This window comes from Galleria mellonella, unplaced genomic scaffold, assembly GCF_026898425.1.
Source record: "Galleria mellonella isolate WM207_F2 unplaced genomic scaffold, CSIRO_AGI_GalMel_v1 utg78, whole genome shotgun sequence".
NCBI classification, from domain to species: Eukaryota; Metazoa; Arthropoda; class Insecta; order Lepidoptera; family Pyralidae; genus Galleria; species Galleria mellonella.
In genome coordinates, this window is record NW_026442151.1 from 3,662,522 (window position 1) to 3,682,720 (window position 20,199).

Consider the following 20,199-nt stretch of genomic DNA (forward strand, 5'->3'; position numbering starts at 1 on the left):
GTAATTCACAAGTGAAATATTAATTAAATTTAAATCAGTTCACGCACACAGCACAGACACCTACCACACTTATTATAATCTTTAAAATTAATTAGAGATTAGCAATTCAGAAAACAGTAAATAATTTTATGTCAATCAATATAAAGAATGTTAATTGAAATGTAAACTATGTATATAGATGATTACATCTACGGTATATGAACTAAACATTTTACGGTCCTTCGTACCGGATCAGTTTATTGACAGTTTGTCAACAGCAGTCGTCGTGCCGACATATGATGGTAAATTGCCGTCGGACTGTCATTGGCGCTTATCTGCTAGCAACTGATGATAGAAGCATAGGATTATAGTTCACTCTTCATATTTATTAACGATATAGTATCTATCACGCATCCTTGCACGCTAGCACACTGTAGGCGATATTCGACGTAAGCCTTTAGAACGTCTGACTACGTTGTAAATACAAATGTAAGTAGGTTAAAAATTCACTCTTACATACAATATGTATAATGGAATCTGGATAAATGGATATACTTAATGATTTTTTTGCTACATATACAATTTTGTAAAGAGACAAATAGAAGCAAATAGTAAATGCATTAAATTGGCAAAAAGCGTTTAATCAATTATACATTATGTAGCTTAAAATTATTAGCGAAATACTACTTACTAAGTAATCATAATTTCAAAAACTACTTGATCCACAAAGCTTAGCAGAAATTCCTTAAGGCTATATACATAATGATTAAGGAATGTTTAATGAATATCATCAGGAAAAACAACATAATATTAAATATTTTGCACTTATCCAAATTCCAATAAAGCACTTTGTATTTAGGTATATTACTATGTTAATGTATATTACATAAATGACGAAATAACTAATTTCTGCGTATATAAATGTTATGTCTATTAATAAGAAGCCTACAGTCTATATAAAAAATATCTAGTCTTATATTAAATACATTACCTACCTATAGAATACTACTAATGTTTTAATCAGTTAATGAAATGATAACACACAAAACATATGTATCATTAAATTTCTCTATAAATTTAGTGTCACTGTGTATTTATTAGTTAAATATGGATATACAGAATGAAGGTAGGTGGTTTATATTGATAACTAAGTATAAATGATTATTAATAAAAAAATTATGTGCTTGTGCGAGAAATAGAAAACGTGTTGATAATATTAAATAAAGGTGCAAAAGGGTAAAAAGCAGTGATAAGTGAAATTTTAGGATGGAACATATAGATTGTATAAATACGTATATACTGGTGTATACATATAATATTCTAATACAAAAAGGAGAAAGAGCAACACCCATAAATAATTTGATGTAAATATCCCGTATTCATAAAAACTAAAACCTACAAACCTATTTTAATTATTACACTGTTTTGTCACCTTCTCTCAAATTGTCAATTTAGCACAAAAGAAAGAGATAAAACAATTCAACCGCTAAAATAAGTTTATAAGAGGTTTGACGTTTTTATTAATGAGAAGACATTTTGTTTTGAATATAAGATAGCTTATATACGATAGTAATAAGCTATAAATGTCAAAAAAAAAATGTCAGGTCTCTACGCGTTTCATCATGGTTATTTCTTGATGAAATATTCACTGGTACCCCAACAGCCTAAACCAATAGCGCTGTCGGGGCTTTGGTTCTATTTTCGTCTATATATTAAGATATATGAACTATATATTAAGATATATGAACGAACTGAAAATCAGAGAGAGATTGTCGTCAACTGTTCGTATACGAATTCTCAAATACTTCGGCCATATCATCCGGAATGAAGATTGTATGGAACGTTTAATTGTCCAAGGAGCGGTACAAGGCAAACGTTCTCGGGGTAGATCGTCAACGCGATGGACTGACCTCATCAAAACGGCCACACAGAAATCTATTGTGGAGTGCTCTCGCTCGGCGGCGAACAGAAGTAGATGGAGACATATTGCGAGGACCTCAATCGCGAAGGAGAGCCTCACCGACGATCCACCGTCATTGTGAAAACCACGACCACTCTGCCAAGAGTGTACGACTGAAGAGAGAGAGATTATATATATATATATATATATATATATATATATATATATATATATATATATATATATATATATATATATATATATATATATATATATATATTATGTACGTATATATTAATATATGCAAAAGATTATCCTCTCCTTCTTCGTTAGATCCTATTAGCCAAGAATATATGACTAGTCCTCTAGTCATGCTCTTGATTAATAAATCACGTAGCAACCAGTAGTGGATGCACGTATAGACGCCAATAGGCTAACAATCTTCGAAATAGTTGTAAATTCTCAGAAATAAATGTTGTTTCTTTCTCAATGCTGTATTATTAATTTTCAGTGGTTTGGATAAAAAAAAAACTATATTATTTTCATATCACAATCGGGTTTTTAACAGGAACTATAGAATAAGCTTTACTTAAAAAAGAACTTGTAAATTTATTTATAAAAAAAAAAAAAATATGTTACAGTTGTGCATAGTATGCCGTATACGAAAAATCACACTTTAATTTTTATAGCTGGTAAAAAACCGTTATGTGAAACCTTAGGTCGTATCAAATACACAGATAGAACTATGTATGTGATAAGACTAGGAAATAGAAAAAAAAAATGATAGATATAAACCCACTTAACACCAATTATTTTAATACGACTTATTTCGTATAAACCGTCGATAAAAATATCCTAGTCCGTTATATCAGAGTGAGAAGCCTTTTTATTACACTCTACGGATTATATAAAATTAATCCCATTATTATTATTTGTGGAAAGCAGGTTTTTAAACTCCCAGCTCCATTATCATGGACTGAAATGAAATTTCAAAATTTAAATTAATAGAAGAACAAAATAAACTGCTAAATATATTATAGAATACATATGTATAAATAAGGTATCTGCTATATACAGAAAATTACTAATGCATGCAAGATTTTGGAGGAATAAAAATATCTTATAAATGTAATAAAATTGAATTCTCATATTTTCCTAATCCCTTTCTAGGTTAATTGTTGTATTTTTTTAAATATATATTTACTTCATTTTTAAACATTTATAAGACTTCTGTGTTAAATAAGCGTAATTATGACATGATCCTAACTAGATATAAAAATTCTTGTAATTTTTCTTCGTTTGACGCATGCATATTTAAGTCCTTTAGCTTGTTCTGGGCTAATAAGTAATTTAAAAAAAATATGTGTCATATGTTTTATAATACTATGTTTTATGTGATTATATAAATTAATATAATGTATTGAAATTATAATATCAAATTCTACTCGATCGATTGACATTAAAAATCTAACTATTTATGCGGTCTATAAGAGCAGCCCAGAGATAGTGCGCGTCAAACCTGCCCCGTTTCAAGTTAGAAGAAAGTGTTATACACGTAGCCAGTCGCAATGAGGCCGAGCACGAGCAGACACACCATAATCATTATCTTCTTCTGCACAATGGACAAATACAACACACATTAGTAGCTAATATAATATAGCGAGCGCGCAAACTCTCCGATTGTGTCGTTGAACAGCGCCTGTATTGCGGGTACCTTGAGTTTGTTTAACAACCTTTAATGGATAAGGTACCATATGACCACCGCCTGGATTCTGGAATGTCTAACGATTGCTGCTAGAAGGAAACCGGGTCCAAATTCACATATACTACTATAAAGTTAATAGAATTGTTTTACACATCAAATGTGTAAAATGATTCCACTGACACACTTTTATAAAATATACGTATAATTTTCCCAAACAAATCTGTAAATATGAGAATTATGAGAAGCTATACGCAGTGTGGAAAAAAGGCAACAATAATATTCAATATATGTAATAAAATCCGCGCGAAAATAAATTGTAATAAAATTTATTAAACCGAAATTGAATTGGGACCCAAATCAAACTAAACCATATGCCAGTGTCATAAGGTTTAATATGATCTGTTATACAACACGCAATCGTTCGACGCACCGTAATTCCGAGACGGGGTCGGTGTGCGCATATTCGTCGACGCACCGAGGGTCGCTCGCTCGCCGCACGTCGTCAAGTTTACCTTTGAGCATTTTGCGGTCGGATACTGTGCCGCTCACATGAACATGCTGGACACGTAGCCCACGACGACCAGGCTCAGAATGATCAGGCACACTAGGATCATGATCTTCTTCTGTTGACGGCGGTGGCAAGCATGCAACAGTACTCTTTATATGTGTCCGGGGCCAGAACGGCTCACTTGGACGGTTTCCCTTTAATCTCTCATTACAAATTATTTTATGTAGATGAGACAAAAATAAAACATGTTACAAATTGCGAGGCTCCATAACACTAGAATATAAGTGGGTGCGTCATTTGCCTTATTAACGAATAAGACATAGAAAAATAAAGAAATAAAAAAAAAAAGAAATAATATAAATAAAATGTAATGTAATCTTCAAACTACAAACAATATTTTACAATTTCAATAGGATTTTTACAATAAAGAATAAACAAGTCTGTGAGAACCCTTCGTTGTAGGGGTAATTACCTAAATATTAAACAATACAGTGAAAAATCATTAGTATGATCGTTATTATATAATTAACCAATAAAAAAGAAATGGCATTAAAATGTTTTTACAGTCTTTTATTCAATTAGTATGTGTGTGCGCCAAAATACGTAAATTTAATTTTAATATTTTATTAATAATGAACACCAAGACTGAATTCACAATCATCTATTCTGTAAAATATTAGGAACGATAGAAAAATTGTGATAGATACATAATTATCAAATAACAATGTACTGGAAAAATGCTTCTATTAAATGCAATTGTATAATTAACAAATCCTTATTAGAGTCATAAGTGACTATCGTACTGATCATGCATTATAAAAGAAAATAAACTATATATTAATAATAATTAGACATATTTCCGAATACAATTAATTAACAGCCATAAACAACGTGAGGCTAAAAAAAAAACCACATCAATCGGATTTACACTCTATATATCTCTCTGTGTAGTTTGGAGCAATTCCTGATTCTTGTATATATACAAGTACTTAGCGATGTTTGAATATTAAAACGCCAAGAACGCAGGAAAACGGACGTCGACACATCTATAAGCGTATACTGAATTCCAATGGCCCGAAAATGACCCAAAGTGTGTGAATCACGCTTAAAAACAAGTTTTAGAAACATTAAATGAAATTTAGTTTTCCATGCGATATTCCATTAATTTTTTTCTAAATATATTAATAATGTGCTCAATAATAACTCCAATCAAACATAATATGTAAATAAAAACAGATCTGCTAACTATACAAAATGGATTATTAAGTAAATTAGCTTATAAAAATCTAATTAATGAAAACAATTAATACTCACTGTTTTTACCAAAATAAAAAGATATGACGACATTAGAACAATCGGATCTCTGAGCAATTATCCTGATGCAATATTGAACAATTTGTATTTTTTCTTTTTTTAAAGTTATTCAAAATCCATTCTGAAGCGCCATTCTCTATAAATAAAATTTTACATTAAAGAATTTACAACGAAATTATTTTAAAGATTCGTATAAACTAACCTCCTTATTCATAAAAACGTCAAACATGTCATAAACCTATTTTAGATATTCAACTGTTTTGTCTCTTTCTTTAATGCTAAATTCCCAATAAGAAAGAAAGTGATAAAACAGTGTGAAATAGTTAAAATAGATCTGTAGAAGAAATTAGTTTTTATAAATAAGAGGGTAAACTTATAACAGTATTGAAACAAAACTGTATTTAATTTTCGGTGGTCTGTGATGGTGGTGGTAACAGAACAGTTTCTATGAACTGTCAATAAAAATGTTTATTGAAATGCTTTGAGAATGGTGCTTTAGAATAGGCTATTTTCTATATGTAGCCATACCTTCAGTGAACTTAAACTAGATACAATAAATAAATACTGCCAACTTAATGACTTACTAAGTAATATTTGGAAAGGTGTAAACATTACCTTGTACTGACAACGAAATATTGTTTATAACACGATATTACACACATAGAACCGTATTTACACTGTTTACTTACATTTTATGGATACTATTTATTATGCACAAGTCATATCCATGATATTGTTTTCTTTAAAATCTCAGAATCCCATTAATATATTGCATTGAAACAGTTTTCTTTTCTTGATGATTTGTGACGTACATAAATTTAATTACGATTCATAAATGGAGTTACAACTGTTAAAGACAAACTGATATGAATTTTCAAAGTTAATTTCAATTAGAAAATCATATACGGGTACGGAAAAATACTATAAATCTAAGAACTCAAAACACTAACACATAGACACTACATCTATTTATATATTTCTACATAAGGCATTCATTGTATTTAAAAAAAAAACAAACAACTTTTTTGTGCGACCAGTTTCTATCATTTGTTAAAACTTGAAACATCCCTATATACATAATATCTTTTTATATAACTTACATTTTTTTTCTAATATATAGAAATAAATAGAAATTATTAATATATCTTCAAAATCCATAATAAGCAACAGTAACATGTTATAACGTTAAATAAAGCTAACTGTTAAGTGAAAATTAATAACTCACTTTTGCCGATAACTTACGTTTTTGGAATTAGTAGAATCTCGATTATCTGAACATCGATTATCCGAACATTCGATTATCCGGACTTCTTCTTCATGGCTCCAAATACCGAATCAGAAATGATATTATGTAACTCTTTATCTTTATAGCTCGTAATTTTTTTTATATAGTATTGTCTAAATGACGTATGTAAAACGCTTTACACAATAAAAACATATTGTTTGATTTGACTTTGAAATCGATTATCCGGATTTTCGATTATACGAAATACCCCTGATTTTATTTGATTCGGATAATCGAGATTCTACTATACGTCTATAGTGTTTATATTTTTTTTCAAAACGGTAACAGATCACAATAAGCCTATTGAAATAGAATGTACACGATTTATATTGGGATATATTTTACTCAGACACTGATTAATATACCTACTTAGTATAAAAACGAGCAGTTTTTAGTTCTAGAAAGCACACTCGGGTGGCATTTGGTTTGCGGTATAAATAAAGTTCATGGATATAAACGTACATGGAATATGCACCCGTTATGACGTAATAACAGTAATAATTAGATATATCCATAGTTTTAATAAGACTAATAAAATTTTCACCATAGTAATATGTCACCCGTGCTTATTAAACGTTAAAGCGTATTATAAATAAGGACTTTGAGTCCGTAACTTAAGGGTGTATTAACTGTGACATATTACTTTCTTAATAAATCAATGCGTATAGCTCATTTATAATTTGTGATGACATTTATATACTTAACATTAATTATTTAGATGTATATAATACACTGAATTTTAATATATTCTCATAATAAAATACGATATTTTAATAATTAATTTAGACCTTATTAACCTAAAGCACAATCTAATTTATTGCACTTCAAATATATTGTCTTCAAATATTCGTGTAGGCAAAATAATCGGTTTCTGTTTTGTCTTTAATAGCAAAATTAGTTTATTATTAGACTGTGTTATATTTAAACATTGTTGTAACCTTATGAAAATACCCATTGTCGAATTGCAGTTAAATTGCAACTCGACAACACAGCCTTTAACAAATACCTACATTGTTTGTTGCACAACGCATATTTAGTTGGGACATGCATACAGCCACATTTAGTCACTTGACCGGTCGAGGAATCCATAATGAAACTTGGAAAAGGATTGTGAAAGAAACAAAATATACAATTACGATAATTAATAAGGTCGAATTCATCAAGGCCAACGGTCAAGTGCGAGCCGCGGTCCGATTGTACCGTGACACGTGTTAACACGTATTATCGTTGCCGAATATTATTAACACGCAAGCAATGTAACATTCACACAAATACGTTAATCGTGTACAGGCGAATATCAGTGGAGTAATGTCGCGTCCAGCATACTGAATTCATACACATTGTCCATTCAGACGTGCTGGTGACGTCACAGCCGGTAGCCGGTGCTCCCCGCGGGCCCGTTTATTTCAGCACGATCACGAGCACTATTGCTAATATAACCAGCGTAACAGACAGGCATATTATGATGAAGATTTTTTTCTGCAATGACAAAGGAAAAACAAAAACGAAATAAAATCGCTGTATGGTATATTCGTGGGTTATCTGGCGAGAAATATATACTTTGGAGATGTGCAACATATTTACAATATCACACGTATTTATTTGACTTTCATATAATGGAAGCTGAATAAATAAATGTAATATTGTAATATGTATCAAAATTGTTTCTTATATTTCTAGCCAAGCGCGCCTTGTAACTGAAAGTGTATATGGACTTTTAATGAATATGTTCGGCGGTCACCTTTAGTAAAATATGCTCATGCATTTTTCAATTTAATATTCTTATTACTATTAATAAATATAACAATAGTGAACATATATAAACGATTGTATACACACGTGCCAAATAAATGTACAACCATCACCACATCGTAAGCTGAACTGTAAGCCAATAAATCCACCACATGTGTGCAATTATTCGCTACACTGATATTAGGTATATAGATAATTTGAAGTTATTAAATAATAAATGTAATGTTTGACAAGATCGAAGCGTTATCTAAATACCGTTTTGTCTAATTTTACGACATATTGGTTTTATAGTCTTTTAATTATCATAACAATGTTTTTTTTTTTTTTATATATTTTATAACAGATATCACAAGCACGGGAATGTTTACTATATTTTATTTGTTGTATCTTGTCAACTTGAAATCTACTTAGTAAAAACAAAATAACAAGATTTTTTTTTATTAGGTTAAAGAAAAACATTGTTGAATTTGACTATATTCATGTCGACTGTATTTGGTTTTGTGACTTGTGAATGTATATCAGTAGATTTGTAACTATTACCTGTAGACACATTCCTTGCTCTTATTGTGCTGTTTCAAAAATTCCTATTAGTTGGATATAGAGTCATAATCGAAGTCGGTTTTAACGGAAGAATAATATTTTAAATTATTACAAATTATGTTGTTATACATATTTTGTGAAATAGTACAGCTTCGTGCAACATTTATTGTAATTGTTGTAATCAAATATCATGCTTTTTTTAAAAAGCATAGAAAAGAAATTACGAAGAGAATCAACATGCGTACCATTTAAGATTTTATGATTCAAATGTATTAATACTGAAATTGTTAAAGGCTCTAGTATGAAGTCATATATCTTGAAGCAAATGTCCGCTGATGACTTTTTAATCAATATGAAGAACACACAGTTTCAAATACATATTTATTTTTCTTTTACCGATTAAAAAGTCAGATTATTTATTGTTAGCATTATGTCCATTGCTAGTTATGTCTTGTTGAAGATTTCCTTTGCTTTGTTAGATAGTCAACCCCGAGATAGTGTGCGATCGGTGTTTTACCTTCCGCGCCTTAATAGCCCACTTGTAGGCTTGTTTGAGCTCGCCGCGGCCGGTCTCCACGTAGTCTGTGGTCTGCGACACGTGGTGCTCGATGCGATCTATCAGTTCACCCTGCTCGCGCTAAGGTCAGTGGCGCTGGGAGGGAGCGGGACAGACGTCCAGGCATACTGGGCAGCCGATTGGTTCATACCGTTTTATACATATCCCCCAGGTTATATGTTACAGGAACCCACCAAACGGAGCTGGTCCGGAATGTTAATAGACAAATAGTTTTTAGTCGAAAACCATAAGTAGAAAAAATATTAAAAATTCGACACAGAAGGATAAATGTTATAAATTAAGTATACACAACATTCAGGGTTACCCTAATTTATTATGATTTATTTAATTATAAAGTTTGTTACATTTAATGAACACTTTTTATAACATGTATATAATTAATAAAACCAATTTTAGAAGTAAACGATCATAAAGCATTAGTTACAGTTGTTACATAACAAATATCACGATATGCAATAGGCAAATTACGCACACACCAAAAGTTATATGTGTTACACACAATATTGAAAGTTAGGTTGGGGGAGTTATAAGCCCATTACCAAGTGTTAGTTGGAGCGGCATACAGTTAAAACACAACAATTAAAGCCAATGTGTTATGCAGAAAAAAAAAACATAAAAATAACAAAACATGGCGTGAACCAATCACCAATTCAACATAATAAGAAAGGACAGTAATAAGTCAAATTATACCCAACATAAATAAGGAAAGGAAATTGGAAGTGGATACATTGGACACGGACAAGGGACGAACGAAACAAAAAAAAAAGAACAATTAGCAACGAATGATTCTGCACTGGTATATTGTAACTCACCCGTCGAGCTTTGCTCTGATATTTTAGGGCCTTCTTTGTATCTTGTGTGGCAGTTTGTACATAGTCCACAGCATGTTCTACATGATATTCAATGCGGTCGATCATCTCACCCTGTATCCATAGGAACTCGTTTATTTTATAGACTAATTCATATTATTAATTGCTACTTCTAAATTCTTGCCATATGTAGTATCGATTGAAATCGATATGAGTACCATAATAAAGGTATCATGTGTAAAGTGTTGTGAATTTGATGAGAGGCGTATACGTGATATAAGTGTGTGACCTGGCTTTCGACGAGCATCGCCATGTCCATGAACATGTCGTGGAGCTCGCGAATGGATGTCTCCAATTTGATGATGTCGGCGTGTCGCGCTTCGATATCGGCCAGTGTCTGCTTCGCTTGCTGCGTCTCCATTATTATCTGAAATCATCACGCCAAAACGATTTTCTTTTATTTTATCCAATTATAAGGAGTGAGTAGCGATCGCAACGTACTCATGCAATGTAACAAATTTTATACGTATTTCATGAGAATATTCCAGTGCTCCAGTGTTAATTTTAACATATTCGCTGGTGTAATGCTTGTTTATAAGCGCGCGAAACGAACGCAACCGAGCGAAAGCTACTCCCCTACTCTACTTTCCAAATTTTTATTTAGTGTAAATAAATTAAAATTATTTTAAGAGTATGCATTCGTTACAAACAAATGACAACGGAATACTTTACGTTGTCGTCTGTTTGCAATTTGTTTAGAACTGCCACTTATAGACATGAACAACATCATAGTAAAATGTGCGGAAATGCATTTAAAGTGAATAAAAAAGGGACCGTCGTACGTCTGCCTTTACCATTATGTGATTGGTGTTATTTGTTTTATAATGCGAGATACTCAGTATGTTAATAATATTAATATTGTACAATCCAATAATATTTCATTATGTATAACACAGAATAGGAAACAAGCTAACGGCCCTTCTAACAAAAAAGTAGTAAACGACATAAATCACAAAAAACTCTATGATCATAGATTAAATTTTCTATGTAACAACAAAGGTTGCTGTTATGAGGTATAGCACCTACGGAGTAAAATGTTACCATATCTATTAATTTTATTGTTATATTTCATATTTCAGACCAAAATATAGGAATGCGAATACACCTGCTTGACGACAGACACGTGGGAGGGGCAGTTAAATATTGTAATTACACGATCTTGCAATGAAACTAAATTAACGCGTACGTATGATAAGCTCTACTCTAATCGTAGTAAAGTCTAACGTAAACAAAGCAGTTAGTTACATATGTGTCACGCTATGAGCGAATATATTGTGTTGGCTGTGCATGCCGGTGCGTCACCGCACGATTGTGTGTAATGCGCTGTGACATCAGTTAGCCCATTAGCTGTTGCCATAGCGCATTCATTAATTATGTGTAAGATAGTGAACACAAACTGTATTAATGTATCTATGTATACTTTATTAACTGTAAAAGGTCAAGCGGCTCCAGTCAAGTACTTATACGTTGCTATTTGTAAGACAGAGACGGTACTGCTCCGTCTTTATCATACGAGCAACAAAACTAGCGTCCTTGATTTATTACCAACGACCCTCTACGGAAGTACGGAGCCTAGAAGTAATACTAGAGTTTGAAAAGTAGAATGAACTTAAAAGAAATAATATACATAATACAATGAACATATGTAAGTAAAAGATTTCATATGGCAGAATTCGTAATCGTAGAAATTTTACATATATTTCGTAATATTTTTATATGAAGATTACGTAGAAACGTATTCAACTCACCCCCTGGGTGAATACTGCAGAATTTCCCTGCTCTAACATTTCCTCGAGTTCATCGTCCGTGGTCGCCCTGCCAGTGATCTCCAGCTGCCGTTGTATCCTGTACTTGCACCGATCCCTGTAGTCGGTCTGCGTCCGGTTGTACTCCGTCATCACTTCCACGAACTTGCGAGACAGCGTCGAGTGTTGTGTCTTTCTTATCCTGAGATCAGCTGATGATTTGTTCGAATGCTCCTCTTGTTCGATGTTCTGTTCTATGTCTGTGGAATAAGTTAGATTTTTATTTAGTACAAATATTGGATTAATTTGATTAAACACAATCTCCTCTGATCTGGTTGATGGTTTTCCAGTTAAAAACTTAACAATCACGATGATTTATCAAGTTCAATAAATACAAGGAAATTGTTGAATTTAATACGATAAACCATGATTTCATGGAATCGTTTTCATTTCAATGAACCAAAGAAAAATTAAATATGTGGGTTTTGTTCCCTTAGATCTTTCCACATTGATATTAAAGATATGTGGGCAGGAGGGTTATGCAATTTTGATTTATTAATTTTACAGACTGAATTTAACTGAAGGTAAAACGCTAATCTTTAAATCTTAAAAAGCAGAATTGTCTTGACACAATTTTTTATTTACTATATGATTAGTATTTACTATAAAAATAATTTTGTTTTGGTTTTTTTATTTAACTTTCTTTATGTTTATGTTTATTTTTATGTTTAAATTTTTCACTATAGTTGCAACCTAATAGCTTTGTTGCAGTCGCATTTATTATTGGATCATGCTGTGTGCACAGAAACCTGATACCGTTATGTACTTGCATATTATAATTTAAGTTTTTATTTGTAAACTTCTGTTATGTGCGCCTAATAAATAAAATAAAAAAAAAAAAAAATATGATCTACAGGGAGAAAATACCTTAAATCCGCACTACTTCCCATTAGGATGTATGTATATTTATACAGCAAAGAAGAAGTAAATAAATGCATAAATGTATACTTACGTTTTAATTTTCCTCTGACTTTGTTGGCATTTTTCTTAACATCTGCCATGAGGTCTTCTAGTTCGTGCTTTGTTTCTGCAAATACAAATAAATATTTCAACATTAGTAAACTATCAAATTCTATAAATAGATAAACGTTTAATAAATGAGATCAACCCTCTTCAATTATGAATACAATGTAGTCCTGCATAATAAATGGTCGCATTGTCGACGTATAAACGCGAGCTAGTTCTAATTGTCCATCCGTAATCCAATTACGACGATCAATATTAAAAATAGTCAGTGAAACTGCTAGTATTTTTAATGCTTTTATATGTTATTTCTTACAAATTGATAGAAAAATCCTCTATGACCATAATTTTATAATTGTGCGCATTAAAAATTTATTTATCTAGGTTTACTAAACTGAATAATATAAACAATATACACCTTCAACAATTTTTTATTATTATTACTGAATTATTAGAAAGTCAGTGGATAATTATATGTTGCTAATATAAAACTCCGTACGCATAGCAGCAGCAGCAATTTACTTTAGTACCACAATATAGGAATATTCAATTTAAATCGATACATCAAAATCGGTTAAGTTTGAGCTTTTCGTAGTACGCGGACCCTTATATGAGTAGAAGGTGACTGAGGCATATTGATAGAATTTAAATTATTAATAACATAATTCACTAATCACGAGAATGAGTTAATTAGCATTCCAAAAAATTATTACCAAATGTTAATGTTCAAGCATAGATAGTTATATCATAATTTTAGAGACAGTATTATAAACTTTTTAATGCAAACGAGATTAGTAGCTTCATTTGATAATACGAGTACAGATCGTATAGTCAACGCCAATAGTCTATTAACATACCCAAATTTCAAAAAATTTTGTATGTCATGTTGCTACGTATTTTAAACCATGTTTATTTAATTCTGGCATTAACATTACTTTTAATATAATAACTACCGGATTTCCTTTTATTTTAGTCGAGAAAGTTTGACTAGTTTTGGGACCATCCGGGATCCTTAGTAATGAGCGGTTGTAACGCGAGCCTGACATTGTCGAATGACTTTGGTATTCGACGGCAGAATTAGAGGAATATTTATAAAATTTGGGATGTGTTATCTACTTTAGGTGTTGCCGTATTTAATTAATTTAAAACAGAACAAAGAATCCGTTCTACTCTCATCTTGTTTTACTTTGGCCAAGCATTTATGCCGGCTCAAAACAGATCTGCAGTTTTTCTTTTCTACTATGTCTTGGATGATATACAAGATTTATTGCCATCTATTTCTATATTTAAACATCAGTAGCCCACGTAATTTTCACATTCATTCTATTTTCATATTTTCTTTTAAACAATCCCAATCAAGTAATCTGTGTAGCGAAAAGCAATCTGAGACAAGTTGTTTCGATAACGAAGTTAAACCATTACGAGTCAACGAGTTCGCGGTTCTACTGTCTCCCTATAAAGACAAACTTGAACTTGCAGTAACAAAAGTAATCGCCCCTAAAACGATGTAAGATTTCCTGGAAAGTACTTTGTTGAAGGATACAATTATTACTTCACTTTGTTGGTATTGAATGGATACACATTGTACATTATTGAAAGTACTTTAATAAGAATGTAATCGAGTGACCCTTTTAAATGAACAGCTGGTTTCTTTGAATTAAGTAAATAACATCAAAGGCTTAGGACTATTTCACGTCTATGACGGGGGGTTAAGTGAGGGTGAGAGTTAAGAAATCTCCGCGTGTGTGTAATTTTGATCTCCTCTGAATCTAGTACAAATAGCATATCGAATAAATAATATAGTAACTCTATAAATCAATATAATTCGTAAGTGTTTATTACTTTTTACTTATGTACAACATTTTGTTATTGCATCACTGTCGCAAATGAAAATTGCTTTTTATAATATGCTAAACATAGAAGTATAACTCTAGCTTACAATGTTGAAAATATAAATTTTAATGCTATAAATAGAAGTGGACTGATTATTAATAATGGCTAACCCAATTATAAAATATTATTATAGTTGAGGTTTGGGCAAAGAAGCACCTAGCTGCGTGTTGTATCACAGCCAATTTTCCGTAATATTGTGACACGGAAATTGCATTTCCTGTTGGAATACTCGAGCCTATCGGTCTGCCGTCGTCTGTAATTGATTACGTGCTGCAAACAGGGTTGCCATCTGTTTGCGATTTGTCCCGATTTATATCTTTTTAATTTGCTCCAAACAGATAAAACAGAATAAGAATTTTTAACCTATGAAATGAAATACAAATGAAGAGTGACCTGAAGTATCTTAAGTTTAATTATCGCTATATCATGTATTTTAAAACTAAAGCCTAAATGTTAGTAAAATGATTTATTATTCTATTTTCAACCAAAAACAAAAAATTCTTATTAATTTTTTACGAAACATTTTTTGTAATGTGGTCAACAAAGAATAAATAAATGTTTTTAAATAATAAATCAATAACAATATGCAACAGAAATAATAAAAACTTGACAATGTTTTTAATGCAACTTACAATACAAAACAAGGTGACCGAAATAATAATCTGATGAAGTGATAACCGTCGTCTAAAAACATGAGCAATACTATGGAATATACTGTTTTGCCCATGATATCCCCCATGCGTTGTCATTCCTGAGGACTCAGGTGTTATTCCTCTGTACCCTGTAATTTCAATATCTCACCCTTCAAACCGAAAGACAGCCATGCCAACACAACTGCTTCACGGCAGAAACACAAATGGGATAGAGGCGTAATTTAGAATTAAATTATCTTGCTATAACACAGATCCCGATAGGCTTTTAAATAAAAGATAACGCACGCTCTCACTCGCAATTTGAGGCGTGAGATTGCATTTAGGGATAATTGTGACTCTGACTAGGCACGTGAATAAATACTGGATTAGAGCAAATACTTTATACCTACATATTGCTTGCATACGAATAAAAACAATGGTAATACGTACAGACTACAATATTATTAAAATAAACAAAATTAGATTCTTCGAACAAATAAAGAAACTAATTTTCGAGAAATGTGATTGTTAAAACGTTTACGAAGATTAAACGTAACATAAAAGAATTTGTAATTGTAATATATAATAGTATTAGCAAGTTTTTGCGTAGGTTTTCAATATAAGAGTATATTTAAATAAATATAATAAAGCTTGATTATTAGTTGAATATGAATTGTAATTTTGAAGAATTTTAGTTTTGATAAAAAGTACAATAAGAAAAAAAAAGAAGAAGAACCGGATTCACAAAAATAATAAAACGAATTAAATAAGCAGGGTTACAAGATTTTACGATAATCTGCGACTCTACTAGACACAATCACTCTTTTAAACCATTACAAAAAAAAAAAAACTATCAAACAAATATTTAAAAAGTCTTAATAAGACCAATAGTTGACTGGTAGAGAACACCGTCCGGTGTTAAGTCCGCCAAATGTACATACAATTTTACTGTGCATTAAAGTTTAAATAAATAAAAAATAGTGGCATCTATTTTTAGAAATTTGATCTGTATGTTTGTTCCGGCGTCATGCAAAAACTACCACACCAAATGGAATACGGCTTTCACAGCAGCGTTTTTGAAGGTCTAACTTAATATGGGTGTGTTTTATCGTGATACCTGACCGAGAAATAATTAAAATAATTGTTTTTTCTACTTCTAAAATTCACGCGTACACAATAGCGTGCAAAAAGCTAGTACATAATAAACTCTACCAGACGTTTGTCTTACAGAAACTGTTAATTACATTTGTCTAATTGTGGAGGAAATACCTGATAAATAAACAGTCCAATAGGATTACGAGTACACAACATTTTTGGTTCTCGTAATACGATCTAATGAATGTCATTTGTATGCAGAGGTTTACGACACTTTTATCCATACGTAAGTAAACTACATCACGGAATTAAACTAATTCGTCACTGTAGACAAAATTCTACCACCGTAATTTCAAATTATCTACCGTATGGTCGCGAAATAGAATGCCACCACTTAGCCATATGACCATCCTTTCCTTTGCCGTGGGTGTCAAAGGAAATATTATATGACATAAGAAAATATGTAAATGCTGTCATATAAAATCTAGATTTAACTGATGCATATTTTATATCAATTTGCGTCGATTACATCGTGATCGAACGATTTTCTGACCGATTCCGTCTACGTCAAAAACGGAAACCCAATTAGTAAAGTTATGAATCTATTCCTCCTTCAATTGGTCCCAAGTTCCTACACCGAACAACTGAACAATGGTTTACCGCCGATAGCAAAATGAATAAGTAATGGATGGATTGTTTGATGATTGATTTATTGATATATAATAATTAGTGAATTAGTTTAGATTTGGGAAATTTCTATATGTACATTTATGGTATTTTTTTTATAATCACTATAAGTAAAAAAAAGCTAAAACCATTTTTACATACGAGACATACCAACACTTCGTTATACGTAAAAAGTAAAAAGAAAACTTAAAATAATTTCTCTATACTAATTACTACTCTATCACATTAACTTATTTCTTTAACCATATCAACAAAATAATTAAAATTAGTAATTTTAATTACTTTTTTTACTGGCAATTTATTTGTCAGTAAGAAATATGAAGTGATTTAAAAATTTTAACAAAGTGCCGATTGGTAGCGAATTGAAATGAAGAAGCCATTAAAAAATAAAATCCAATTTCTCCACATCGATTCATGTCAAGTTGATCCCTTCATTTCTTCGAAGAGACTTAATGGGTTTGCATTGATTTCGCGAATCTATCACTTTACTTTGAAATCTCCAGTCAAATTGAAAATCGTAAAAGCAAATATGAAACGAATATACAAGGAGTGCAGTACAAATTATACGATAGAATTATAAAAAAAAAAAACACTTCAGAAATATTTAAATGACTTTTGTATGGGCAGATGTGATGCTAAAATATATTATAAATATATATAGTTCTTGAAAAAAAAAAAAACATTATATTAATATATACTTTTGATAAATTCAATACAAACTTTTAATATAACCTTATACTAAGCAGTAAACGACAATCACAGAAATGAAGACGATACAGTTAATAATGTGAAATTAACAAGACGTTCGTCGAGTATATTTTACTTGAGAGGACATTTTATGGAAATAAAAGAAAAAGGTTAATTGTCAATAAAAATGAAAAACGGAACATCGTTGAAATAACAAAGTAAAAAAATCAGAGAAGGTATACGTAAGGAAAGCCAAGAGAGCAAAGAGATACAAATATTAGAAAAATACATCATTGCATCAGGTGTAACAAAAAATCTCCATGAAACCACTTCTTGGATACCTAATTTGGAAAGCAACCAAAATAGTATTACAAACCGAATAAATATAATAGAAACAGCATCTGAATTTTACCAAAACCTCTATTCCAATGCAGATTTCACTGAAAATAAAAATGATGTAAACTTTAAAACAAATCACATGACCTCCAAACTGAGAACTAAATACATTGCAAAGTGAAATCAAAAAAGCCAAAGTCGAACAAAGAACTACGCTCAGAGGACCTACCATGAAATGTTTTCCGAAATTTCGGAGCCAAACGAGACACAAATTAGATTTTTTTTATACAACTTAGAATGGCAAACTAGCTGACGGCCCACCTGATGGAAAGTGGTAACCGTTGCCTATAGACATGAGCAATACCATGGACATAACAGTACACACACATACTGTTTCGCCCATGATACCCCCCATGCGTTGCCATTCCTGAAGACTCAGGTGTTATTCCTCCGTACCCTGTAAATTCACGCCATATCCCACCCATCAAACCGAAACACAGCCATGCAAACACAACTGCTTCATGGTAGAAACACGAATGGGTCAGAGGTACCCAAGCAATCGACTTTTGTACAAAGTCTCCCTCTAAAATTAAAAAAGATATTAAAATCTGTGTTGATTTGTATTCTATATATACAAATTGTTAGTTTAGCACAAAGTATGGTTAAATACTTTCATTAGCGAGATTCAAGGGTACAAATTGAGCTCGTTTAGTTATTATAATAGACGAATAAAAGGTTATCGTGAACTTGCTCGATATGGCGACAACGACGCTATTTAGGTCGGCTCGGCCGTCAATGGCTAATCGTGACTATTCGTAACGCTCAAGCTGAGGGCCCATGTTGTAGTGTAGGTACACTCTTACCTAATGCTTTGATTCTATGAAATAGCTCTTTTTGATAAGCTTTCAATTGTAAATTAACAGTGGTATTTTTCAATAAAAATATATTCGTACAAATGAATATTGTTAACTAGAAAATAAAGATAATTATTACAGCATTCGTATGTTAACAAAGTGTTAAATAAACGGATAACTCATACCACTTAAAACAGGTTAACCAATACAGAAACAAAATACTGAAGTAATCATCTAGATAGATATCTACTTAGAAAAGTTTGTTTCTTAAATAGATCCGACCGATAATGAAATTCGGAAGGGATTCAATGAGAATGTACTTATATATACACTACCTCAGGAGATTTATTACAAAGTTGCTAAATAAAATGTTTAATTCATAATAAACGTATAAAATATGGATAAAGTTGATATAACTTAGTTATAAGGAATGTAAATCAAATAGATGTAGGTATGTAGCCCGGGTTTTCATGAATTCCAAATAATCTCGTATCAAAATCTCGTCTCGACAAAGCCATAGCCATAGCTCATTACCCATATAACAGTTATAAATATAACAGGTATATTGTGGAGTTTATCGCGAAACGCGAACAGTAAAATGCGGTTAAATAAAATATAACATGAAAATGAAAAATTTCATGAAACATGAAAAGCCACAAGCGTTCCGTTATCAATTATGTCATTCGCTGTCTAGTAACCTAGTATAATAGTATATAACAATAAACTTTGTTTCACCAATATTACCGGTCATCTATCTATACTGGAATAAAATCCAACAAAATAATTACAATGTATGAACACGATATCAAAGTGATCTG

The 20,199-nt window shown here is 31.4% G+C and overlaps 1 protein-coding gene across 7 annotated transcripts in view; it reads right to left on the reverse strand.

Annotated features, from left to right (window-relative positions):
* Nucleotides 1-20,199, reverse strand: part of LOC113517207 (syntaxin-1A) — a 70,091-nt gene that overhangs the window by 5,473 nt on the left and 44,419 nt on the right. Inside the window, exons 4-8 of one of the 7 annotated variants that reach the window (XM_026901796.3) lie at nucleotides 13,187-13,261; nucleotides 12,178-12,434; nucleotides 10,659-10,796; nucleotides 10,373-10,483; nucleotides 4,097-4,207 (exon numbers count right to left, since the gene is read on the reverse strand). In XM_026901796.3, the coding sequence (XP_026757597.1) occupies nucleotides 4,130-4,207; nucleotides 10,373-10,483; nucleotides 10,659-10,796; nucleotides 12,178-12,434; nucleotides 13,187-13,261 (659 nt within the window). In that variant the 3' untranslated portion in view covers nucleotides 4,097-4,129. The other 6 variants (XM_031912302.2, XM_026901794.3, XM_026901795.3 and 3 more) reach the window with 6 other exon arrangements.